Below are 26,944 nucleotides of genomic sequence, written 5' to 3'. Positions count from 1 at the left end.
AATATACTCTTTTATTATTAGAATATATACTCTCTTTTAGCTGTCGAAGCACCCAGGGGCATTCTCTGCACTTATTCATGCACCGCTGAAATGCGGCGTATATCCAAGTGCATGCGCAGAGGTGAATGGCAGTGGAATTCAATGAATTAATTCAATCAATGAACACCACTCAGCTCCATAGAAAAAATCTGAATCAGTGGTTGCGAGTAAGCTCATTTTATACCTGTATTTCTGGGGGAGTGGCATGCAAATTCCACTTGGCAATTCACATTGGCTTTTTCTCAAAGATCAGAGGTGTTTGGTGTTCCCAAGAGCAACCCCCAGTGTCACTAAATCAACACAACGTCGAGTAAGTGACAGATAGGGAACCTTTGTAATGCTTGATCTTTTCTTACTTCTCAGAATGTTCCAGTTCCAACTGCTGTCAGCAAATATCCTTTTACCATAGTTGATGGTCAGATTGATCCAAGTGCTGCAGACTACTGTAGGTTTAAAAAGCAGTACTGTTTGTACTGGGGTGCAATTTTGGAGGCTCTGGAGCAGCTGCAGCGGCTACTGTTGGACTTTGCGTTGCCACTAGCACGGGTGTGCGGGGAGCGGCTGGCAGCTTGGGTGCAGAGTGGCGAGCTTGATTGGAGAGGCAGCAGGGGCCAGTGTGCTCATGTGGAGAAGCTGCTCTCAGTGCTGGAGAACAGGGATGAGGTATGGGAGCTGATATGTCAGCCCGGCCAGCGCTACAAAGGCAGCGGGGGACATCAGGCAGCGGCAGTGCGCATCCAAACTTGCTGGAGGCGTTACTCTGCCCGTGCCGCCTACTTGCTCCTTCTCCTGCCCAAATGGGCAGCACAAAGCATTGCCATGTGCCTGTTGAAGCATGCCAAACTGAGCCATTTGAGGAAGAGCCTGCAGGCCTCACGTCTCAGCCACCTGGAAAACTACCGCATCAGGGCAGAGGTGAACCAAACTTACAAATATAACATTTTTGGGTGAACCATTCATTTAACAAGAGCGTATACTTACTCACAAACACACATGTGCTGAAATATACCTGTCTGTCCAGTCTTGTAAATCTTGTATCCTACTGTTGTAAATTCAACCTCTACATTTATTTGAGTTGCTATTGTGTAAACTAGACTGAAAAAAACTTGAATACAATGGTGCTTATACAAAGAATGATTGTGATCACACAGCCCCATTAAGTTTTAAGGACTAAGTTTCCATTTGTCAGAACAGATGTTATCTGTGCTGTCATTCCTGTAACATCTTTATGAATTTAGTAAGTCTCTTAATTAGTGCCCACATGTTCATTTATCCTCACCGTCACTCACTGCGAGAAGAGACACAAGCTTGTGTATGTTTCCACCCTTTAAACACTCACATCCTTTTAATTAATCCTTAATCTTCCCCTGGCAGATAGCTTCATGTAGCCTGCTAATTGAATTAATAGAGGGAAGATGTTTCTTAGTATGCACTTAGCTGATTTAATTAATGTGATGTATGCTTGGTTTGTCTCCATGAGACCCAGGGAAAAAGACAAGCGTAATTTTCTCTCTTTGCTGCCATCGGTGTGCTGACAACATGATAAATCCATGTACTTCTGGGTGCTGTCTGTCACTCAACACTTTAATTTTCTGATTTGCTGTCTATGATTCACAGGGTCTGGCAGCCAACTGGAAACACATCACCTCCACCAAAAGGACTATCATTCATGTCCCATCATTGGGTAAAGCCTTTCCATCTGTTATGACGTATATTGGTCAGATAATATTTTAGGACAAAAAATAAGAATAAAACTATTTAGGAGCAGTTAATTTTTAGTTACAGTATTTGAGAGTAAACAGACAATTTAGGGGAGATGAGACACAAGGGTTATATCTCAGGAACTATTAGGCTTTGAATCAAAGGTCCAAATACATTCAAAGTGTGTGGTTTTTTAGTAGTAGTTTTGTGTGTTTGTTTCCAAATCCTTATTAAATGCCCTCTGAAATTAAATGTTTTTTTGTTTTGTTTTTTTTATTCTGTCCTCCAAGTTAAAATGTCAGTATCATCATATTTTTGTAATAGCTTTTGGGTACACAATAAAATCACACTAGTATACATTCATGCAATGGTCAGCTATGTAGTATAATAAAGGTCTATGTTAACCAAAAGGTTCAACTGTGTTCTCAGGACAAGGGCAGGTTAGGGCAAGTTGTTTCATGTGTTTAAAATGTTTTGAATTTATGTGTTACAATATTTGTTGGCCAAAAAAATGGTTTGATATTTTTGTGTGTTTTTTGGTAACATGCCCCACCTTTGGGGCAAGTTGACACAGTGTGTTCAGTAAACTGTATCTTATTTCCTGCTTGGCCAAACAATGTTGGAAATGTTCATTGTTGTTGTTTTTTTTTGTAAAAATAAATACATATTTTACAATTTAACTTTAAATTTAAACCTTACCTGAGAAACATTCAGTGGAGTAAAAAGTGTGACAGCTAGCCTCAGTCTCCCCTATTAGATTTTATATTTTTATCAGAAACTGTTGCTTCTCACTGACAACTCGTTATGGCCAGTTCGTTTGAGACCGCTACATAGAGTCAAACTCAAGGGTACAATAAAAATATGATTTTATTATAAACAAACAAACATATAACAAGAATGTCTAAGGGTTAAACAAAAGCAAATATCACATGAGCTGGAAGCTGCCGGTGAGAATCAAACTGGTGTTGTGTCGATGACTCCTCTTAAGAAGTGACCCTTCAGTCATGAGGGTCCAGAGTATGTGAGCCAATGAGCGAGCATGCCAATGAGCCTCAAGTCTAGGGAGAACTACTATTTTATACTCCACACCCCAAATCCAATCAATTAAACAATTACGCCTCCAGCCAACCAGAACTCCCTCATGCTGCAGCCATGATAAGAGGACAGCCAGGATCGTACCACCTCCCTCCCTAAAAGGTTCCCAAGGGAACCTAAAGAATGAAAAGGGAAAGAAGACACAAAACAAACAAATCAACATAACAAAATACACAAATCAAATATACCATAATCTCTTCTCCACTCCACTCTAGGTCTGAATATCCTGGGCCATGGGTTGCTCAAAATAGCGAGACAGAGAAAGAGTGATAACACAAAGTTCAGAACACCCCTTTATACCCTGGAAAGAGCAATCAGCAATTAGAATATCTTTTCCTCGCACATGTTTTAATTCTAGAGGATAAGAATGTAAAATAATACTCCACCTCATAATCCTTTGGTTCTGGTTGCGCATCAGATCTAAAAACACTAAAGGATTATGATGTGTACACAGGAATTGGAACAGATGAAGAACCCAGATATACTTCAAAATGTTAAACTGCTAAGATAAGGGCAAGGGCCTCCTCGATTGTAGAGTAGACTTGATGATGACGATTTAACTTCTTTGAAAAATAACTAACAAGATGTTCAATACCATCCAAGCCAACTTGTAGAAGAACAGCACCAGCACCACAAGCACTAGCATCAACAGCAAGACAAAAGGACTTCTAAAAATTAGGAGCAGCTAGTACCGGAGCAATAACAAGTAACGCTTTGGCATTGTCGGAAGCCTGCCTACACTTTTCTGACCACCAAAATGTTATCTTTGGACTTAACAAATCGGTCAAAGGTGAAACAACACTAGGGAAATTCTGACAAAATCCACAGTAATACCCCACCATTCCCAAAAATTTGATGCGATTTATGACAGGTAGAAGGTGTGGGAAAATTGCAAATAGGCCTCACAAGTGGGGCAGTGGTGGCTCAGCAATTAAGGCTCTGGGTTACTGATCAGAAGGTCAGTGGTTCAAGCCCCAACACCACCAAGACACCCTTGAGCAAGGCCCTTGAACCTATCTGCTCCAGGGGTGCTGTATCATGGCTGACCCTGCACTCTGACCCCAGCTTAGCTTAGCTTAGCTGGGATATGTGAAAAATAAATAATTTCACCATGTATATGCAGAAATGTATGTATAATGTGTGACAATTGATCAATTAAATTAAAACAACTCCACACCCAACCAACTTTCCTAAATAGGATGGCTTTTGGAGATGATGAAGTGGATAGTGTGAACTGTAATCACCAGCAGATAGAGTGGAGGTGGCTGTGGAGAGGCCTATGTGAGCTCAGATAATTAATAAGTTGAATCCTATTGTTTTTATTGCCTTGCTCTGTTAGTTTGCATGCATTTAATCATTAAATTATAGAGATTTGTATTTTGAAAAGCATTATTTTTAAGGAGTTTTAGGGGGCTTTCACACTTGGTTCGATTGCCTGTTCCGAACCCGAGTTCGATTGCTCCCCCCTCCCCCCTGCCCCCAATGGACTGTGTTCGCATTATATATTTGTATCCGAACCGCGGTACACTTGCGTCATCAAGCTGCAGCTGGTGCGTAATCGTGTTGCTTGATAACCGCGAAATGAAAAGGCGTCAAAATTCAATGAATAGACTTGCTCGGTTCACATTTGTTCTTTTTTTTAACCTTTGGTTTTGTTTTCAACATCAAGATACAGAAACACAGTTGCGTCTGTCTGCCGCAAAAATACTGAAATCGTTCAAAAGACAGCGGGCTGTCCGCCGAAGACAATTTTTGCGAAGGCAAGCAGAAATCATCTCTCTGCTTGCAGTGCGTGTGCGTGTGCTTTTCGTCAAGGTATGTATACACACACGCACACGCACGCACACGCACACGCACGCACGAAAGTAAACACTTTCCGCTCATTTTGAAAGTGACGCATGTGAGACTGACGACCACATTATACGTCATCAATAGCGGTTCACTTCCGTGGTTTGGTTCGATTGCGTTCTTATCAGCAGTGAACCGTACTGGAGTTCACATGAACCCTACCCCAGACCACCTTTTTAAGCGGACCCGAGTACGGTTCGCGGGTGCGCACCCGAGTTCGGAAGACAGCGTTCACATCATCCAAACGAACCGAACTCTGACGTCATTCGAACCGGGGTGCGCACCAAAAGTGCTAGTGTGAAAGCCCCCTAAGTGACCTGACACTTATTCTTAAAATGTGTTTTGAAATTTTATTTCAAATTATTTCAAATTATTTGATAGGCTTTTCCCAGCACCAGCGTCTCAGTCTCAGAGGATTCGATATACTCCAGAATACCCAGATGTGCCGACTATGTGACATCAGAGGTAGGGTCTTTAAGCTTGACACAGTGTGAAATTAAAATTGTGGCTGATCAAAGCTGATTAGCAGCAAATAAATTAAAGCAAACACAGTACTGTTTGTGTCATGTACAGATGAGAATGTGGAGGTGATCTACGTGTCTCCGGTGAGCCTGGGAGAAGATTTGCTCCAGTACTACACTAACCTGATGGGCCTGCAGGCAGCCGTTGAGCTGGGTGATGCTTCTGGCCCTCAGACCCACTGTGCCAAACGCTTTACCATCCTCATGCCAGAAGCACTAGAGTATTTTTCAGTATGGTGTACCACATAAATGCATACTGTACACACACCACCCACACACAGACACAGAGACACACACACACACACACACACACACACACACAGTTATATGATTTAATGTTTCAATGATTGTTTTACATACAATATTACCAAAGCATCATATAATAAAAAACCATAACAATGAAAATAAGGTGGTAATACAAGTAATATTAACAAAAATTAAAACCTAAATAATAACCTATAAATATTCAAATAAACAATAAATATTCTCTAGGTGTTTAATCACAAACCTTTTATCTCCCCTCAAAGTGCTTTCTAAAATATTGTGGTAAACATAAATAGTGGCAATTTATTTATTTCCTGTAGAGGGCATCAGAGACGATCTGTTAATTAAATGAAGTGGTTTCAATGCAACAATCTTGCCCTAATGGCCTCAAAAGAACCTGGTGGTTTTAAAGTTTGTAATTTTAGCTTTATATACACCAATCAGCCACAATGTTAAAACCACCTGCCTAATATTGTGTAGGTCCCACTCGTGCCGCCAAAACAGCTCTGACCTGTCAAGGCATGGAACTCCACAAGACCTCTGAAGATGTTCTGTGGTCTCTGGCACCAAGATGTTAGCAGAAGATCCTGGAAGTTGCGATAGTGTGGCCTCCATGGATTGGACTTGTTGGTCCAGCACATCCCGTAGATGTTCAATCGGATTGAGATCTGGGGAATTTGGAGGCCAAGTCAACACCTTGAACTCTTTGTCATGTACCTCTAACCATACCTGAACACTTTTTGCAAGGGTGTATTATCCTGCTGAAAGGCCATTGCCATCAGGAAAAACCTTTTCCATTAAGAGTTGTACATGGTCTGCAACAATCTTTAGGTAGGTGGTACATGTCAAAGTAACATCCACATGAATGCCAGGACCCAAGGTTTCCCAGCAGAACATTGCCAAGAGCATCACACTGTTTCTGCCAGCCTGCCTTCTTCCCATAGTGCATCCTGCTGCCATATCTTCCCCAGGTAAATAATGCCCACTCACCCGGCCAAACACATGATATAAAAGAAAGTGGTTCATCAGACTAGGCCACCTTCCATTGCTCCATGGTCCAGTTCTCACACTCACATACCAATTGTAGGTGCTTTGGCGGTTGACAGGGGTCAGCATGGACACTCTGACCGGTCTGTGGCTATGCAGCCTCATACGCAATGCAGCAAGCTGCAAAGCACTGTGTGTTCTGACACCTTTCTATCATGGCCAGCATTCTATCGTTTTTTCAGCAATTTGTCCTAGAGTAGCTCTTCTGTGGGATCTGGCCAGATGCGCTAGCCTTCGCACCCCAAGCGCATCAATGAGCCTTGGGCGCCCATGAACCTGTTCACCGGCTGTCCTTCCTTGGACCAATTTTGGTAGGTACTAACCACTGCATACTGGGTACACCCCACAAACCCGCCGTTTGGAGATGCTCTGACCCAGTCGTCTAGCCATCTCAATTTGGCCCTTGTCAAAGTCGCTCAGATCCTTACGCTTGCCCATTTTCCTGCTTCTAACACATGACATTCAAGAACTGACTGTTCACTTGCTGCCAAATATATCCCACCATGAGATAATAAATGTTATTCACTTCACCTGTAAGTGTTTTTTAATGTTGTGGCTGATCAGTGAATATATGTACTGTAAATTGGGTAACACTTAACAATAAGGTTTCATTAGTTAACATTAGTTCATAGATTAGGTATCATGAACTAACAATGAACAATATATTTTTTACAGCATTTATTAATCTTTGTAAAAGTTAGTTAATAAAAAATACAATTGTTCATCATTAGTTAATTTTAGTTCATAGTGCATTAACTAATGTTATAATATACAACTTTTTGATTTTAAAAATGTATTACTATTTGTTGAAATTAACATTAACCAAGATGATATAAATATTGTTCATTCTTAGTTCATGTTGACTAGTGTTAACAAATGGAACCTTCTTTTAAAATGTGTGTGTGTACAGTATATATATATACACCAATATATACACCAGTGTATATATATATTCCAGTTTGGAATAATTTACAGATTTTTTTGTTTTGGAAGGAAATTGGTATTTTTATTCACCAAAGTGGCATTCAACTGATCACAAAGTATACTGTAGTCAGGACATTACTGATGTAAAAAAAACAGCACCATCACTATTTGACAGCCCCCATTTCCAGCAGCCATCACTCCAACACCTTATCCTTGAGTAATCATGCTAAATTGCTAATTTGGTACTAGAAAATCACTTGCCATTATATCAAACACAGTTGAAAGATATTTGGTTTGTTAAATGAAGCTTAACATTGTCTTTGTGTTTGTTTTTTAGTTGCCACATTATACAATAGACTGGCAGGTCTTAAGGTCAATATTTGGTTAAAAATGGCAAAAAAGAAACAGCTTTCTCTAGAAACTTGTCAGACAATCATTGTTTTTAGGAATGAAGACTATACAATGCTTGAAATTGCCCAAAACAAACAAGGACCAAAAGAGATGTAGAAAGCCAGATGTACAACTAAACAAGAGGAAGTACATCAGAGTCTCTAGTTTGAGAAATAGACACCTCACATGTCCTCAGCTGACAGCTTCATTGAATTCTACCCGCTCAACACCAAGTTTCATGTACAAAAGTAAAGAGAAGACTCAGGGGTGCAGGCCTATGGGAAGAATTGCAAAGAAAAAGCCACTTTTGAAACAGAAAAACAAAAAGAAAAGGTTAGAGTGGGCAAAGAAACAGACATTGGACAACAGATAATTGGAATAGAGTGTTAAGGATATTAACCCCATTGAGCTTTTGTGGGATCAGCTAGACTCTAAGGTGTGTGAGAAGTACCCGACAAGTGCTACAGGAAGTATGGGTGAAATGTCACATGAGTATCTGAACAAACTGACAGCTAGAATGCCAAGGATCTGCAAAGCTATCATTGCTGCACATGGAGGATTTTTTGATGAGAACTCTTTGAAGTTGTAAGTTCTGAAAAAAAAAATTCAAATTGTAATAGTAATTTTTCACGTTATTACACATTGTGATCATTTGAATGCTACTTTGGTGAATTAAACACACGCACAACAACAACAAAAAACTAAAGTATATTGAATATTTAATAAATAAATAATGTCAGAGATTACTTTCTCTTCGATACATTACAATTTTTTTCTAAACTGACGGTTTAGTAGCAATTCAACAATGAGCACTATGCATGATTGATCCGTTGTATGTACTGTACTACAATAACTGTATGACAGTGCGTGCAAGCAAAGCTGCTGTGTTTATTTATTCCTTCTTCCCTTTCAATTCCTCCATGTGTAAACTCTGCCAGACGTGTCAGCGGGATAAATCTCTGTTAGCCAATGCTGCCAGCGTGGCGTGCCAATGACAGACGGGACAATTTCGCTCAGATCAAACGTACAGATGTGGAGTAATTAGTGCTATCCCCACGGAGCCCATCACTAAGCACACAGCAAAGAAGAAAGCGTGCAAAGGTGTACGGCCCTCCCCTGGCTCCCCTTTATCAATTTAATATGCTGGAGTACATAAGAGGTTGTGACCCGTCCGGCTGTATGTAATGGGCCCAGTGTGTGTGTGTGCACACGCTCATAAATTACAGCCGTAGACAAAGGGAGGGGTAAGACCTTAGAGCTGGATTGGAAAGGACAGTTATTTATGTACACAAAGACCTCTGAGATTTCACCTATGGGAGGGAAATGTACATATTAAGCACATTTGTCTGTTTTTGTTTATTAGAGCACTTTATGTACATTAAGTAGAGTAATAATGCTGCATGTTAAATTCAGTATTGTTGTCTGTTCTGTGCACTTGTGATCATTAACTCACAATGATTATCTTTCAGCACCGAAACATGTGTCTAGCTTCGCTCCTGAAGTACAGCCCACGGACACTAAAGTGTATCAAGAATTTGATACAGGGGAAGCAGGCCTACATGATCAGCCGTGCCACCCACATTGATGACCTGGCTGTGGCAGATGAACTGGAAGTTCCTCTTTTAGGCACAGAGCCTGCGGTAGCTCAGCTATATGGCACTAAATCTGGAGGAAGAAGAATTTTTAGTGGGGCAGGAGTCAACATGCCTCCAGGAAAGTCGGACATATACACACTGGTGCAGGTTAGTGTGCTAGTAATATGCCCATCAGCATGCAACTTAAGGAAGAATTCACACATAGGGATCTTATCAACTTTAATAAGCAAAGAGCAGTGGTTCATATGGGGCATAAGTCTGTTCTGATAGAGTCACGAACAGCAGGGCAAAACAATGCTAACAGCAAATAATAAAAAGCAACTAACCATTTAGTATCATACTTTATCAACTTTTAAAATGAAGTATGCTTTAATTTTGTTTTGTTGTTGACATCGAAGGCTGTGCATCATCTGTCACTTGGTAGAAGCCTGTTAAATTAGGCAGACACCAACAGGTGACAAGCCCTCATCCTCATGATCAAATCTGTGGAATGTAAAAGAAAATACAATATGTGTGTCCATCAAATATTAAATCCACGCACGACTTTCATTGAATATTGTGTCTTTAATATACTTTCTGTTCTTTTCAGTCAGATATAAAAGTAAAAAGAAATATTATTTCTAATAAGACAAATGCGATAAACAAAAAGAGTTAACCAGAACACTGTGTGTGCAACATGCTTGTTGAACTCTTAAAGTGACAGTGCCAGTTTAGCCCTTGTTATTCAAATGAATGTAAACTCAATGTTATTACTTGTAAATTGTACACATGATTTCAAACAGTGAAAGCTCATACAGGGTTTCCGCGGATCCTTAAAAAGTATTAAAATTTCTCAAATTCAGTTTTCCAAAATTTAAGGTCATAAAAAGTCTTAAATATCTTAAATGATACAACAAGTCTTAATTATCATTTATAGAGGTCTTAAATTTGGGGGCGGAAAGACAGGAATCGTAATATGACCTAATGTAATTATCAAACATCAAAAGAATACGATTTAATTAAACAAATGCATGCACTACGTCCTTCAGAGTGAAAACGCGGCAATGTGAGTGCTTCCTGCTGTTGCAGAGCAGTTCACAATCATCAGGCCATCTGTTTGAATGAGCAGCTGGAAGCAGTGAAGTGCAAACATTTCAAAATAAGAGTCCCCTGTGTATTTCAGACTTTAAAGTCAAAATGTCTGCACTACTACAAATGCCCCCCATCACAGGAAGGAAAGTCTAAGAACATTTAATATAGGCTACCAATTTAAAAGCTATTGACAGATTATTGGCCTTTCTTTCAACGGATTATAGGATCAGCAAAATCCTATATTGGTCGATCTCTAATTTGTATTTATTTATATAATGGTACATAATCCAATTTTAATGTGAAATACTGTATATGTGGAAAACATGTCTTGAGTATTTTACACTTGCATTTATCCTACCATTTTTTACTGATAAGCATCATAAAGGCCATGTTGAATGTGTGTCTCTGTCTGTTTAAGTAAGAGTCTGTGATACATTATTTATTTTGAGATGTGGGTTTGTTTTGGTACGGGGATACCATATTCATTTTATTTGTTCAGGTCTTGAAAAAGGTCTTAAAGTCTTACATTTAATTTCAACCCTGTCATAGCATTATTATGCATACAATTTTATTATATAATATTAATTGATAGAATGTAGAATTTTTTTATATTTGTAAAAAGTTAGTTAAGATAAGATATATATATATAAAAAACCTTTTACATACTTTTTCAGGGAACCCTAACCCTGCACCTGATCAGCCTGAATGTACCTCGCTATTTGTTTGTGATCTTTTGTTATACAGAAAGGTTTATGAGAAACTTAATTATTTAAATTTTGAGCATTTATATTGTGTATTAAAGAATTTTATTTTGATGAGAAATTATAATGTGCATTTTGCTCTAACATTAAAAAAAAAACAAACACAATTTTCTGTCATACTTTGTCATTTAAAGTTATTATATTGAATCAAGATTATATCTAACTATTAACCTCATATCGTGTATCGAACCGAATCGTGAGATAACCATATTGTCCCATCCCTACATAGTACACTTCTTTTTATTGCATTTTCGGTGTAAAGGCACTACTCACACTACTTACATTACAAAATCCGGTAGAATACTGCAGAAGTGTGTAGTTTGGGATGCACCTAATATATTTGCAATATATTAGTAGTAGTAATTTAATTTGTCTCCTGTCTCTCTCCCAGCTTCATGAAGGTCTGGCCCAGTTGATGACAGAACACATGGAAGTGCAGCGATGGCTCTTCAAGATAGATAGTGAAATAGATGGACGGGGAACTGCCTATTGTGATGTTTGCCACCTAAAATGCCGACCCTGGGCACAGGAGGAGTTCAACCGCCACGGGCCCGAACAGTGGACAATGTCATCGGCTCATGTAAGGGGAAGATTGTTTTGCTTTTTTGTTTGCAATAGCTGTCTTAACTAAACATATCCATCAGCAATACTGTTGGATTCTATTTTTTGTAAAGAAAGATTGTAAATGTCCCCACAAATTATATAATTATGTCTGGTTATGTTTGATCAGGATAAATGTGTATACACATAATCTTGGTGTCAGATACGCTTTGGCCCATTCAATTAATTAGGAGTATCTTTTTTAAGTGTCTTAAATTTAATTCAAGATTTATCCCTTGAACCATTTCAGTTCTAAACTACTTCTAAATCCACCCAGATACAGTGGTATTTACAGTGATACAACCAAACACATTTAGAATATATTAGATCTCTTGATCAGACAGAGGACATAATAGTGCCTGCACCATTAAAATGCATTGAATAAATCTGTTTAGAAAATGTGTTACACAGATCAAATGCACAGTCTGCATTAGTACGTGTCTATTGTGCAACAGTAGCAGTTCAGAAGTATCAAGTGGCTTGTTTGTAAATGCAAAATGAAAATGCTGTTCTTTTATTTCGCAAATTCAGCTACACTTTAGTCACAAGTCCTTTTTATTATAATATCCGTTCTGCCTTGTTTTTATATATTTATATTTTGTTCAAAATGAACCCTTGTCTCAATAACAAGCCTATCATTACTGATCAAGGCCAAACTTTGATTCTATGTTGTTTAGAGTGTGCTTTTGACTCAGAATTATGGGAAATTCATTATGAGTCATTTGAATTTTAGCATATTTATGTATTCTAATTTAAATGTAATATATTCCACACTCTGTAACACCCATCAACAATTATTGTGTGCATTGAAAACACATTGATTTTATCTGCCAGTAATCTTGCTCCAAGACCTCTTCTGTGTCTCCTGCCTCACATGCTTATAATTTGGCCCTTGATATAAAAACCGTGTTTTGCCATTACACCGTGAGCTTTGTGTAAGCTAATTACAGGGTTATCATCATATGGGTTGTGTGCAAAATTAGACCTACATTTTTATTCCAGCCTTTTTTGTATCCTTCTATCCTGGGGCAAGAGGAGGCTGCGTGTCCTAACTCCAAGCTATTAGCTCAGTCCCTAATTCACACTGAGGCCGAGCAAGGAATCTGGGGCTGTAATTGTGGTTATATTGGCGCTGTTAATTACAGAGTTAAGCGGTTGAGGCTCAGCCAAGCTCCATTATGGTGATGGCAGTGAAGGAGCTTTAAATGGGGTCTTTTCACCAGCTGGGGTCCCAGTGAGAGGAGAGGGAGTTGGGGCCTGATGAGCTGGCCTGCACCCTTAGGGCTTCAGAGCCATATGGAAGCCAGTACAGGCCTTTTATTCTACCTCTTCAACCTTTTTAATCAATGGCAAGCTCTGCTAACAGAATGGAGAGCACCGAGGTTATTTCAGCATGTCATTCATTTTCTACAGATCTGTATTCACTCTTTAGTGGCAATTTTGCAGTTGTGCAGCGCCCATCTTGCCAGCAGCCTGAATTTTTCTAAATGCTTGCAGTTCTGTTTATGGTTGCATATTTGCATACCATTCCTTTGATTTATCTATTTTTCTTTTATGCTCATTGCATTTTATCTTTATTACTCCGAGCCCTTAAATTCAGCAACAAACACTGAAATATTGTAGAGTAGATTTATCAGTCTGATGTTTTTAATTGCAGGGGTAATAAAGGGTAAATATTGCCTTTTGTTCTTAAAGCACAATGATTAGAATATATAATGCCTGGCTTCTGCATATTTGCAATTACATTTTTAAAATGTGCATTTGGAAGCTTTCCTCCTCTGTCTAAAGACACCAGGAAATTATTACTATGATTTTGTAATTATCAGTCTGCAAATATCAATGCTGGGTGACTTCGTTTATGTTTTGTGTTTGGCTTTAGCTGTAGTTTTAAGACATAGGATTTTAAATGCTGTTTTGCCTCTCTTGAGAGCGGTCTTTTCCAGTATAATGTGCCCTTTAATTTTCCCTGTCAGGACTTGCTGCATAGACCTCTGTTGCTCCCCCTCTATTTACCCTATTTACTGTGTTCACATTGTTTAATTTTTGATTGTGTAAGGAGTCTCTTTTTAACGGGGGAAGAAAACCAGAACCCATGTGGTCCTATTGAAGAACAGCCAACCAAAGTGTGAAAACAGACCTAGAGGCTTAGTAAAGAAAAACTGTGTGGCTTGTGTGTATGGGAGGCCCACACCCTGAGGGGTGTTTCAGACTGGGGTGAGCCTCAAAGCTATTTAGAGGAGATGGGTTAAAGACATGTGGATCTCACTCTATTCAATGGCTGGATGGACCCATACATACACACTACACTTTACACATTACAAACATGCACATTCTGCCAGCACACGGGTCATTAGACATGAGGCAGCATTATACTAATAGCATCAACAGATAGACAGATTGTCGCCTACTTATTTTATTCAATGCATATGGGATTGCATGTTGTATCACGTTATTTTATTAGATTTGGAATTCACTTTCTGCATTCCCCTTTTAGTTAATGTTGCATTTTGGGATGTTATCCGCAAAGTAATGTTATGTCCATATTATAAACAAGATTTGTTTTAGAACCCATTCAAAATGGAGATTTGTATTTCATGAGATCAAGCCACTTCAAGTTAGCTTTGCAGGGCTTGTTGGTACTATATGCCTAACATCATAAAATACACTGAAAAAAGGGGTGAACTGCAGTTGATACCTTAGAGGGGTAGTTCACCCAAAACTGAAAATTCTCTCAACATTTACTCGCCCTCATGTCATCCCAGATGTGTATGGCCTTCTTTTTTCTGCTGAACACAAACAAAGATTTTTAGAAGAATATCTCAGCTCTGTTGGTCCTTTCAATGCAAGTGAATGGTGGCCAGAAATTATAATCTGAAGGTCCAAAAAGCAGATAAAAGCAGAATAAATGTAATCTATAAAACTCCAGTGGTTAAATCCATATCTTCAAAAGCAATATAAGTATGGGTAAGAAGCAGATCAATATTTAAGTCTTTTTTTAACTATAAATCTCCACTTTCACTTTCGTATCTGAATGTCACATGTGGCATCTGTTAAATTTCACTTTTACATCTGGAAGTGAAAGTGAAATTGGAGGTTTATAGTAAAAAAAGTATTGATCACAAGTATTGATCTGTTTTTCTCCCAAATTTATCAAATCACTTTTGAGGATGTGGATTAAACCTGTTATGGATTATTTTATGTGACCTTTATGTGATTTTCGGAGCTTCAAATGTCTGGTCACCATTCACTTGCTTTGTAAGTACCAACAGAAACTAGATATTCTTCTAACAAATCTTCATTTGTGTTCTTCAGAGGAAAGAAAGTCAAACACATCTGGGATGGCATGATGTGTGTAAATGATGAGAAAATTTTCATTTTTGGGTAACTATCCCTTTGAGGTGCTATTTTCACCTGACCTTATCCTCAATATTAGTTTAGTTGGTGTAACCTAATATATTCAGGTTTATTTAGTTGACTTGAACAAAACCAATTAATTTAGATGTTACCACATGGAGCACATTTTTTTTATGTTAGTGCTTCCTAGTGTATATGAAAGTGATATCAGACAGCTTACTGAAGTAAACATTAGCTCACTTGGAAAAAGTCCCATATCTTTCATAGGAGATATAATGTTGAAAATACTTGAAATTGAAACATTCCCCAATAGGTTTCTCTTCCCAGTGTAGAGATCAAACAGCAATCAAAGCACACAGTAGACGTCTATTTTATTTTTCTATTGTCAAATAGCTCATCTTTATGTGGAAGCCAAGCAAGGCTTGAATCCTCTCTCACAGTACAGCTCGCAGTTTAAGTCCAAATAAAGAATGGCAAAAATTATTCCCTCTCGCTTTCCTTCCCTCCCTGCTGTTCATGTGAAGTACATTGGAAATTCTCAGATCGCCTGCTCTTTCGGGGGGAACGAGGGCTGTTTCCTTACTCTTTTTGCCGCACCATTGTGTGCTTTATGGCTTGTGTCGGGGTGAAATCACTGCGCAGCGATTGACCCTGGTTCTTATGGTACTTGAATATGGTGATGGCTGTTTCATGACTTGAATATCAAAAGCAGCATCTCTACCCATTGTGATACAACTTCTTCAGTGATGTCAGTGGTGACATTTGATTGAAGATTATAAATGTGAACTTGAATAGGATAAGAATTTATGAATATCTAAAATGTGATTCACCTTGCCACCTTCTAGAACTTAACCTGCACATTTCAAGGTTGTATGACAGGACATGTTGTCTTGTTATGGTATATGCTCTTAAAATAAAATTGATTTTAAAGGGCCTTTTTGTAAATGGTTTCCAAATAGACATATTTCTCCTCTATGTTGTGCTTAAGTTAGAAACTGTTTTCTATACATCTCATTGCAGTTATACTGTCATGGCACATAAACCAAGTACTGATGTGTTTATGGTGCGATCTATAAGTGCTCTGTCAATTCTTTCAGTTTTGAGAGGTTCCTTGAGGTGATATTCTTTTTCTTTTTAGCCAATGGGTTTTAGCCAAGAGGCACTCACAAAAGTCAAACATTGCAATTAACGACATAATTAAGTGTCAAAGCCATTATGGTGTTTTCTAGTTACAGAAACAAGGGCTGTATTGATTGGAAACAGCCCCTGATTGATCTGCTGATCGATCGGCTTGCATAGGTATTTATCTGCCAGCATGTGTCAGTTCTTATTGGGGACAGGTGCTGTTACTATTGCCTTCAGTTAAAGCTGCCCTGGTAACGGGCTGTCAATCACCCCTTCCACATAAACACAACCACCGCCTGTGCTTTTGTGCAGCATGTCAAATAAAGACACACTTCAGTAGTTACTGCTTCATCAGGGATATTGACACTATGTAGTGCCATATGTACTGCTCTATAGGTTATGCATCAAGCCTGGATTCACAGATCAGAAATTGCTTTACGGTATAGGTGTTGAAAAATCAGCTTTATTTTATCAAGTAAATAAAATACAAGGTGGTTTGCAGAATTTCTGTATGGTTGACTGTTCTTTTATCCATCATGTGAAGCAGGAGCCGGTTATAATAAAGTTCATAGAGGAGGTTCCAAATTTTCTGGCCTGCTACGCTCGACCGGTCAACACATCCTTGTATCCCACCTGGGCCAGCTTCCTGGAACACTTCTTCAGGGAAGGTAGTCTTCACTTATTTTGCACTGAAGTAGCTCTAACCAAATACATGTCAAAGGCTATGTTCACACACCAGCTTTGTCAGTCCTTTATTAGAATGCTAAATACGGTCATGTTAACTCACCGTTTGTTTATGAATATGTGAGCAAGTTTGGTTAAGTTAGATTAACTCACACCTCGATTCACTGCAAAAAAATATTTTCTTAATTAATATTTTTGTCTTGTTTTCTATTAAAAATATCTAAGCATTCTTAAAACTAGATCAATTTACTTGACAACCAAAATGGCACAAGATAGTTTTTATGCTTAAAAGAAGAAAATAATTTTTGCCAATGGGGTAAGAAAAATAATCTTAATTCAAAGGGAAATCAAGTTTATTTTTATTACCCCATTGGCAGATTATTTTCTTGTTTTAATCATAAAGCTTACAAAACATTTGTCAGATTCCTCTGAAAACAAGACAATTTTTCTTGTCATCTTGTTTCAAGAATATTTATAAATTTTTACTGGAAAACAAGACAAATATACAAATAAAGAAAAAGATTTTTTTTGCAGTGTTGAACTAATTTATTTAATGACTTAGTGTATATTGTGATAATATTTTGCAGCGTTATGGAAGTCGATATCTTTGATATTTAATTTAGTCACTGTCACTGTTGTTACAGCTGTTATTCATGGCGATCTCAAGACTAAAAAGGGTTTTGACTTGTGTTATTCATTCATATTAGGGCTGTCAAAGTTAACGCGTTAACACATATGATTAATTAAAAACGCTTAACACGTTAATTTTTCTTTATCACAATTAAAGCAATTACCATTAATAAAGTATAAACCAGCATATACACTGGTCAGAAAAGGGTGGAACCTTTTCAGTGTGTCCATCGGTTTCATTACACTGTCGCACACACCACAAAACACACACATAAAGCCATGACAGAGATCAAATGATTGGGAAAGGAGCTCTTAATGCTATTTGTTGTACAAAACAAGCCCAGATGGAAATCAAGTATTTTTCAGCCTGTATAACTCCCACAGAGGTATGTCAAGTCTCAACTATCATGAAAATACAGAACGAGATGTTTTTTTGCAAGCGCTTTTCATGTGGAGTTCAAAGCGAAGCTTGGTACCCTGACACGAATCATGAAAATGGCTCCATAAGGATGATAGTTTGAGAGATTTAATGCGCATTGCAATGAATAGTTCTTTCAAATAGTCAACCTCCCACTTAGACTTAGACTTTTAAAGCAAAACCTTTAATGTTTCTTGAATTTGTGCTATTTTAGTACATTTCTATCTTTATACTGTGGAAGGCTATGTTTGGAAAATGTTAATAAAGCATTATTGTTACATATTGTTTTGTTTTCTTTCCTGAGAATGACATTTTTACATGAAATTAAGTATATATGGATTATTACTTTCAAAATCTGTGATTAACTAGGATTAACTATAAGAAATGTGCCATTAATCATGATTAAAACATTTTATCGACTGACAGTAGTTCATATAGACAGTTTTCAATCTGCTCCTGTAAACTGTTGTTTGACCAGAAGATTAAAGAGTCACATCTGTATGTAAATACAGATGTCAATCCTAAAAACTGACTGTGTGAAAGTAGTCTAACTCAGTGCTGTCAGTTCCCTTGCTTTCCTGTCCATATGATTTCACATTCTCACATTATGATTTCACAGCTTAAAATTTACTCTCTCTTGCTTTCTCTGTGTTTCTCTTTTTATTTGTATCCATTTCCTTCCACAGGAGGAATAATCGAGGCCTATCCTCCCTCAGACAGTGTGACATGTCTGACAGTGGATCTGTTGGTGGAGCCAGGAGGAGATGTACGCATGCTGTCCTGTGGAGATCAGCTGCGTGGCTCCAGTGGCTTGGAAGTGCTGGGCTGCACAATGCCCCAAACTTCCATCTGTCCTGATGTCCTCCACTCAATCTGCAATCGTGTGGGCCAGGTCTGCCAGCAGTGCTCCATCATGGGCCACCTCTCCCTGGATCTAGTCACCTTTCTGGAACCCAGCAACTTAGAGAAGCAGGTTAGAGAGACAACTCAGTACTCAGTCTTGAAGTCAATGCTCAGCAATGTCACATAAATTGGTGTAGATGTAATTGTACTTCATGTAAGAACATCTTAAACCCCACATTATGGTCAATTCTTGCTTTCTCTGAATTATAATTAATATAGTAAGAATTTATAATAACTGTAAGAAGTCATTAATGCAGTGGCCTCAAAAACTATTTGGACACTTTTGGAATGTCATTACATTAGATAACACCATATTAAACCAAGTGGTATCTACAAACATATGATGCTTGACATTTTTGGCTTTGTATATAATGCTTAACAAATCATTACTTTGTGTACATTCAAATGGAAATATATATTAATAAATAGGTTACATCAAAGTGTCATGACATTTCCATTTAAATGTACATTAACTAGTGATCTGGTAAGCGTTATATAGTGTGGTGGAGCCTTTGCAGTGAACATTTGGTAGATGTTTTTATCCTAAGCAACTTACAGGGCATTGCAAGTATACATTTTATCTATAGGTGTGTTCCTTGGGAATCGAACACATGATCTTGGCATTGTTAACACCATGCTCTTCCATTTGAGCTACAGAAACAATGGCAACACTCAGCTCCTTCTGTTTAATCAAACAAGCTCACTCAGAAACAAATTGATCCTTAAATGTCAATGGTGTGTTTTACAGCTCTATGAAAACAGAGTCGTTTGTGTTAAGACGTTGTTGAGATGGGATCTGATATGTGTTCTATAAGAGCTTGTTACACTGCTCTTACCCTGCTAGTGTGAGTGCTCAATCTACTGGTCAGGCTGCTTATTGGGATGTTTTAAGATCACTCCTATAGGATCCCCTTAGGAGCTGTACAGATAAGAGAGTAACCGGGGAGAGAGGGGCTAATGTGCCAAAAGGCTATCTAATAAACTGTCAGGTCTTATTGTGTCAATAAACTAATTCCCCTTTTAAGGCCTTGCCCCATGACCTTACAACGCCCCTGCTATGTGCTAGTGCCAGACAGAAGGTCAGGCTGTATTGTCCTTTCCTCAAACGTTGGGGTTCTGCGTCATTGTTGTAAACCTTGGTGGGAGATTGAATGCCTTCGCTGCCCAGATTACTGTTTATATTCTCAAATCAATACAAATGCCAACATTTGGCTTTGATACTTGTCCGATTTTGCAATTCCTAGTCTGCAAAAACTACTGTTCAGTTGGAAGGTACATTGAGTAGAAATTCATTGTCCAGAGGAACTATGCACTAAATACCAATAGGTGTATTTCAAAGACCAATGCAGATGCTATCTAGATAACCGGGTGCTAATATTATACGTTCACTGAGCACTTTATTAGGAACACCTGTACACCTACTTATTCATGCAAGTACCTAATCAGCCAATCATGTGGCAGCAGTGCAATGCATAAAATTATGCAAGTATGGGTCAGCAGCTTCAGTTAATGTTCACATCAACCATTAGAATGGGGAAATTTTTGATTTTGACTGTGGCATGATTGTTGGTGCCAGATGGGCTGGTTTGAGTATCCTGTAACTGCTGATGTCTTGGGATTTTAATAATAAAAATATCAGCCGACTATCACTACTATGTACTGTAAAAAGTGTTATAAGTTGTTACCTTAAAAGGGCTATTTACACCTGACCAGACCCTTAAAAAGGACTTCCATTGGTGTAAACCAATGTAGTCAGGTTGATTCACATATTTTGGAATACTGTAAAACCAGTTAATTTAGGTGTTTTCACATGAAGCACATTTTTGAAAAAATGTTTACAGTGCAAAGCCACTTCTAACAGTAGTAGGCTAACTTGCATTCCATGCAATGCAGTGCACTACTATTTGCCTTGCATCTCAGCCAAAGTACATGACAACTGAAAAATATCTGTGCATTGGGTGAAATGGGAGGGGGTATTTCTAATGTGTAACAAAAGTGGGATGGATTTGACCTTTACTGACCTCGTTGTTTTGGAAATTGATTTAGTCATTTTTCAAAACTTGTCTCTAAATTTAGATTCAGACATGGAATGAGAGTATCCCCTGTGGAAATGTTGTACATACTACAAATGATAAGTGAGCCCAGAAATTATTATATAACTAGACATGATGCATAATTAATTATGTACTTTGATTTTTATCAATGATCCCTGCTGGCAGGCCTCAGATGGAAATATATCTCGTCTCATTGGTCTTTTTAATGGTCCAATACTACCTAGTGCCACTAGAGGGTGGCAGAACACACTTCCATTATATTTTCTGAGTCTGGCAACATTGCAAAAAATGAGCTACTCTCTGAGCATTTGTTGTTTAATGTTGGATGGCCGAGACTTTTTTAACTTAGGCAGATGTCGTTTACTTAACATAAAGGCTGATGGCCACTTGAGATGTAACTCCATGAGTCAGTGGTTGATGTTTGCAACTCTGGTACACGTCTTGTGGCCTTGCATTGAATTATGCACATTATGGTGGAGATATCAGAAAACAAGTCTTCTTACAACACGTTTCAGACGAGACCTAAATGCCTACATATCAAGCTGACATGGAAACTGTATTTCTACTTACTGTAGAATGAAATGCTATGGACAGATATATTTTCAAATGAATGTCCCACCCACACTGTTGTTTTAATCATTGACTCAGTTGGCATGCTGTGATTTTAAAATAGTGTATTGACTTTGGAAGGCAGAGACCTCCTGTGTTTTGAGATAAATTACTTATCGAGGTGGAATCTACTCTTCTACATATCATTTTACACTTGAATCTAATATAGTCTACAGATAGAATAGCTTTTATTCCAGCAAATGAAAGTAATTTATACATTCTTCTGATTGAATAGCACCAGGATTCTGTGTATTGTGGATTCACTGGATGAATTTGATTCAGCGTGCATTATTGAGAATAAACGGCATGCACAATTAAAATCGACAAAAGGAATTCAGATGGATAAATCCAAACATTTCTGTCCCATCTCTCCTGACACAGAGGCAGACAGATCAGCCAGACTAGTGCTAACCTGCCTCTATTTAAACATCAATTTACATTCAAACCTGTTGCTAAAAGCAGCCTGTATTTTGTATGTGAGGGGGAGAGCTGGGTCTCATGTGTTTGCCCTTGCAGGTTTGCCTCACATTGTGTGCGGAGGGAGGCTCAGCTGCAAGATTGCAGTTTTTAATGAAAGTGAAGGGGCTATAGAAGACAGGTACAATCTGGGCATATATATCAAGCGCCTTTGTTAAGGTTGACAATGAAACAGCCTTGTCTGATTCTACAGTCTGGCTAAATGGTCCCACCTATCCTACAATCACAGGTATTAACTATGGACAGGAGGCACTGCTTGATGAATTCAGCTCAATACTGAGATCTTCCTGTAAACTGGGTAATCTGCACTTGATAATTTTACAAGGGTTTATTTCTGACATAGGTTTATATCTTAACTGTTGCTTGGTTTTTAAAAGATCTTGAAAATTGTTATTTATAGAGCCACATTTTATTGTATTAAATACTTTTGTCACTAGATACAGCAGCAAAAAGAAATGGTGTTAATGATCACATAAGAGCGCATAATAAAATACTGTATTATCTCTTTCATATTTACAACACTGACAGTAATGATTCTTTCAAGATGAAATATGTAATTGAAAAACACAGAGGCAGATTATATAAAAAGCCTTTATTTCCTTTCTTTTTATAGTCTTTTATATATACTGAAAATAATTAGTGCTTTCAGTTGTATTAAAGAGAGGCAATCCAGTTCATTGTATCTCAGGCAAGTGAACATTGGTTAGAGCATGATACTGTGATCAGAAAGTGATTTCAGCAGCCGGCCGCCATTTGCATTTGCTGGCAGGAGCTTTTAGGTTGACAAATACGGACCACAGGAGAGTCTACCAACTGCCACTTAGTTATTAACAACTCCTTCACTGGTGATTTATTTGCCACTTTTTGAAGAAAGGGCATAGCTATTAGATTATTATCAGGGAAAATTAGCCCTGTTTAAGCATAAGGCCACGACTGGGCCTGACCCCTTAATATCCTTATAATGATGCCATTAACCATACAAATGTGAAGAGAGTCTCCAGTTGGGCTTTAGACACAGTGTGTTACTCTCTCTCTCTTTCTCTCTCTCTTTCTCTATTTCCCTCTCACATTCACACACTCAAAGTCTGTTGAGTCTGATTGGGAGGATGGTGCAGGAGAGAGAGATCGTTTACGGACATGTCCGTCATATGTGTGTGTGTCGTAAGATGGAATATTTTCCATCTTACGAAAAATGTTTTATCTTCTTCTCTTCAATTAATTATTTCAGTGTTATTGCAATACTAAAAGGCACTGAATTAAGTAAGGAAAAGTGCACAGTCATCTGGTAATTTTTGCTAAATAAATTGCAACAGTGTGATCAAGACCTTTTCTTTTAGGCAGCAGCTAAGTGCGAATAGCGATAGATGCATTGTACACTATGTGTACATAGCAACTAATAGCATATTCTTTTCACTAAGTGTAAATAGTATTAGATGCTATTTACACCCCGGTGCAAATAGTGACATCATAGTATAGTGGCATCACTGCAGTGTGTTTATTGTGTTTATTTAGAGTCCCACAGACACCCTACCCCAGCCCCAGCCCCCTACCCCTAAACCTAACCTTACCTTACAAAAATGATCCATGGTTTTACTACAGTGTAGCAGGGCGGAGGGCGGGGCCAGGTCGTGATTCTACACAACCGGTCCCTTATCAGGCTAATCAAGCCTCCGAGAGGGATAAAGGCCGACTGTGGAGGATGGTGCAGGAGAGAGAGATCGTTTACGGACATGTCCGTCATATGTGTGTGTGTGTGTTTTGTTTAAGTTAAGCATTAAAATATTATTTATATTGACAAGCCGGTTCTCGCCTCCTCCTTTCCATTGAACTGCTTTACACTGGTGCCGAAATCCGGAAAGGAGGAGGGATACGCCGTAGTAGAGTTCTCGCCACTACCGTCCACCCCAACGGAGCAGCCGCAGCCATCTGCCGGAGACGAGGAGCCCGGCCGCCTGGAAGCGGAGGAACAGCCGGCGACCGCGAGGGTAGAAGGCGCTCGCTGCCGACCGCCTGGAGCGGGAGAACCGCTGCCAGGGGCGGGGGAGACCCTTTCTGTTCCAGAGAATGCGGACGGGCGTTCCGTCCACCAGGAGCTGGAGGACTAACACCGATCCGCCCGGAGAGGCGTGGCTGTCGTCCGTTAGAGGGTGGAGGAGTGGCCAAGGAACATGCTACGGCGTATCGGAGAACTGGCGAGTAAGTGTTGCAAATAGTGGTGCTGTGTGGTAGGTGCTATATACACCTAGTGCAAATAGTCACTCTGTTTCTTATATGACCTAATATATACCTTTCTTATTTATATATATATATATTTTTTGGCAATAATGTCTGGTTGATTGTACATTATCTTGCTTATTACACAGCTACTAACCAAATAATTTAATGAAAAATTATTGAAATTATTTTATTATGTGAAATGAAAAAGGCAGCTGAGTGATACGAGAGACACTAAACAAGCACAATTGTACAATAATTAATTATCAAAACAGTTTAGCAATCTTAATACAAAAATATTTGTTACTGAAGAGTGCTGTGATTGACCAATTAGAATCAAGTAGAGAGTCATGTAATAACTAATGATAGTAAACTAAGCTATCGTTGTAACATGTTCTAAACAGTAATTGGTGCATCTTTCCTATTTTAAATGAACAGCAATGACATGAGACTGTTTTTGTTTGTTTTATATTTTTTTCCTGTAGGCTGAAAATAACTTATGTTGATTCATGTGTTGGATCTCTTGTCTCTGTGTACACTGGGTTGTATATAGGTATGGGCTATTGATCTTGACCTGGGCTACAGTAACCAGCTGGCCATGACCGAGCTGATGCTCATGATGACAGGGGGAACACTGGACTGCCGCTCAAGTAAATTGGAGGTTCCTCCTCCAGTCAAAGAGGTGAAGCCTTCTGTGCACCAGACGAGGGTAAAGAGCAAAGCTGTAAGAATCACTTATTTCCACTTAAAGATCCACTGACAGTCTTGCCATTAGGAAAACATGATTATAACACACTGGTTGAAATATATATTTCAATATAATGAAAAAATGCTACTAAATATGTATTATAACATTTTATTTTTTCACATATTCAACATTTTATTTTGGAATAGTCCAGTAACAGCCTTAAAAGGATAGTAAATGAAAATACTCCTTTACTCACTCTCTTGGCATCCCAGATGTTTATGAATTTCTTTCTTTTGTTGAACACAAATACAGATTTTTAGAAGAATATCTCAGCTCTGTTGGTCCTTTCAATGCAAGTGAATGGTGATGAGAAATCTGAAGGTCCAAAAAGCAGAAAAATAGCAGCAGAAAAGTAATTCATCAGACTCCAGTGGTTAAACCCATATATTCAAAAGCGATATATGTGTGGGTGAGAAAAAGATCAATATTTAAGTCCTTTTTTACTATAAATCTCCACTTTCAATGTACTTTCACATGGTAAATGGTCTGCGCTTATATAGCGCTTTTTTAACTGTAGTTTTCTAAGGGCTTTATACTGTAAACTCATTCACACACACATTCACACACCAATGACGGCAGGGCCGCCATGCAAGGCGCTAGCCTGCCATTGGGAGCAACTTGGGGTTCAGTGTCTTGCCCAAGTATGCTTTTGCATGTGGAGTCATGTGGGCTGGGAATCGAACCACCAACCCTGTGATTAGTGGACAACCCGCTCACCTGAGCCACAGCCACCCCATTACATCTGAAAGTAACATGTGGTGCCTGTTAATTTTCACTTTCACATCTGAAAGTAAAAGTGGAGATTTATAGTTAAAAAATGACTTAAATAATGATCTGTTTCTTACCCACACCTATCATATCACTTTTGAAGACATATATTTATCTGCTGGAGTCATATGGGTTACTTTTTTCTGCTCTTTGGACCTTCAGATTTCTGAAAATCGCTTTTGTGAAATGCCTTTTGCAACCCATTTTACTAACATAATACAGTATATTCAATGAGAAAAAATTGCAATTGTTCAGTTGGTTGGATGGGAGCATTTGAAAAGTAAGTGGGATTTGTGAAATCAGCCAAAATAGAAAATAGTATTACATTTGGATAAAAAATTCTGAAGATAAACATTTATTTTATTTGGAATTATGTGCACTGATGAATTGTTTACAATTAGACCAGAAATGTGCATTTAGAAAGTAAATAGGGTCAATTTTGATTAAATGTTGACTTTAAACCACAAAAATCCCATTATCCAGAATGTATTCCCTGAGACCGGACCAGAGAGCAATAAGAGAGTCCTTTGCTGAATATTATCCTGATAAATCACAGCATCCATAAAGATCGACTAGCTCAGCTTTGTTGTTTTATTTTTGTTAAATACAACTAAACACTGTAATTACGCATCCAACCTGATTGGTGTTTAGATGCTGAATTCATTATCATTTTGATAGATGAGCCTAAATAATCAACCCATAAATAATGCATACCTTATTCATTATGCATGTGCATGCATGCCTGAGCACCTCATCAACCTGATGCCAGCCCCTAAACAAAAGACTTCCTTTATTAGCAGCACACCGGAGTTTACGCTTGTTAATCTGCGACTTGTATTATTTTATCAAACATTAATTTAGTTTGTATGTGGCTACGGTATGTCGCCTCAGCTCCTGCCTGCCTGTCTTAATGGCTTCAGCTTCGGCCATCATTTAGTCCTGGAATATTACAAACACAATTAAATCCCTGCAGGAAAGGCTTTTTATTGTTGTTTGAGGAAAGTGTGTTTGACAGTTGAAACAGAGTTCCATAGAAGAGAATTACTCATCCCCTGCGGACTGTGAGAGGGCTTTACCCTCCGTTTCATATCTGTCACTGAGAAT

The 26,944-nt window shown here is 38.5% G+C and overlaps 1 protein-coding gene across 1 annotated transcript in view; it reads left to right on the top strand.

The window, feature by feature from the left end:
• The window catches only part of LOC127661838 (IQ motif-containing protein H-like), a 54,257-nt gene that overhangs the window by 16,398 nt on the left and 10,915 nt on the right, over positions 1 to 26,944 (top strand). The window contains exons 9-17 of the mRNA XM_052152763.1: positions 403 to 954; positions 1,657 to 1,723; positions 5,065 to 5,148; positions 5,257 to 5,435; positions 9,299 to 9,571; positions 11,648 to 11,836; positions 16,883 to 17,003; positions 18,754 to 19,040; positions 24,878 to 25,048. Coding sequence (XP_052008723.1) covers positions 403 to 954; positions 1,657 to 1,723; positions 5,065 to 5,148; positions 5,257 to 5,435; positions 9,299 to 9,571; positions 11,648 to 11,836; positions 16,883 to 17,003; positions 18,754 to 19,040; positions 24,878 to 25,048 — 1,923 coding nt within the window. The remainder of the gene's footprint in view (positions 1 to 402; positions 955 to 1,656; positions 1,724 to 5,064; positions 5,149 to 5,256; positions 5,436 to 9,298; positions 9,572 to 11,647; positions 11,837 to 16,882; positions 17,004 to 18,753; positions 19,041 to 24,877; positions 25,049 to 26,944) is intronic.

This window comes from Xyrauchen texanus, chromosome 21 (assembly GCF_025860055.1).
Source record: "Xyrauchen texanus isolate HMW12.3.18 chromosome 21, RBS_HiC_50CHRs, whole genome shotgun sequence".
NCBI lineage: Eukaryota > Metazoa > Chordata > Actinopteri > Cypriniformes > Catostomidae > Xyrauchen > Xyrauchen texanus.
This window is presented reverse-complemented; position numbering and strand designations above follow the sequence as displayed.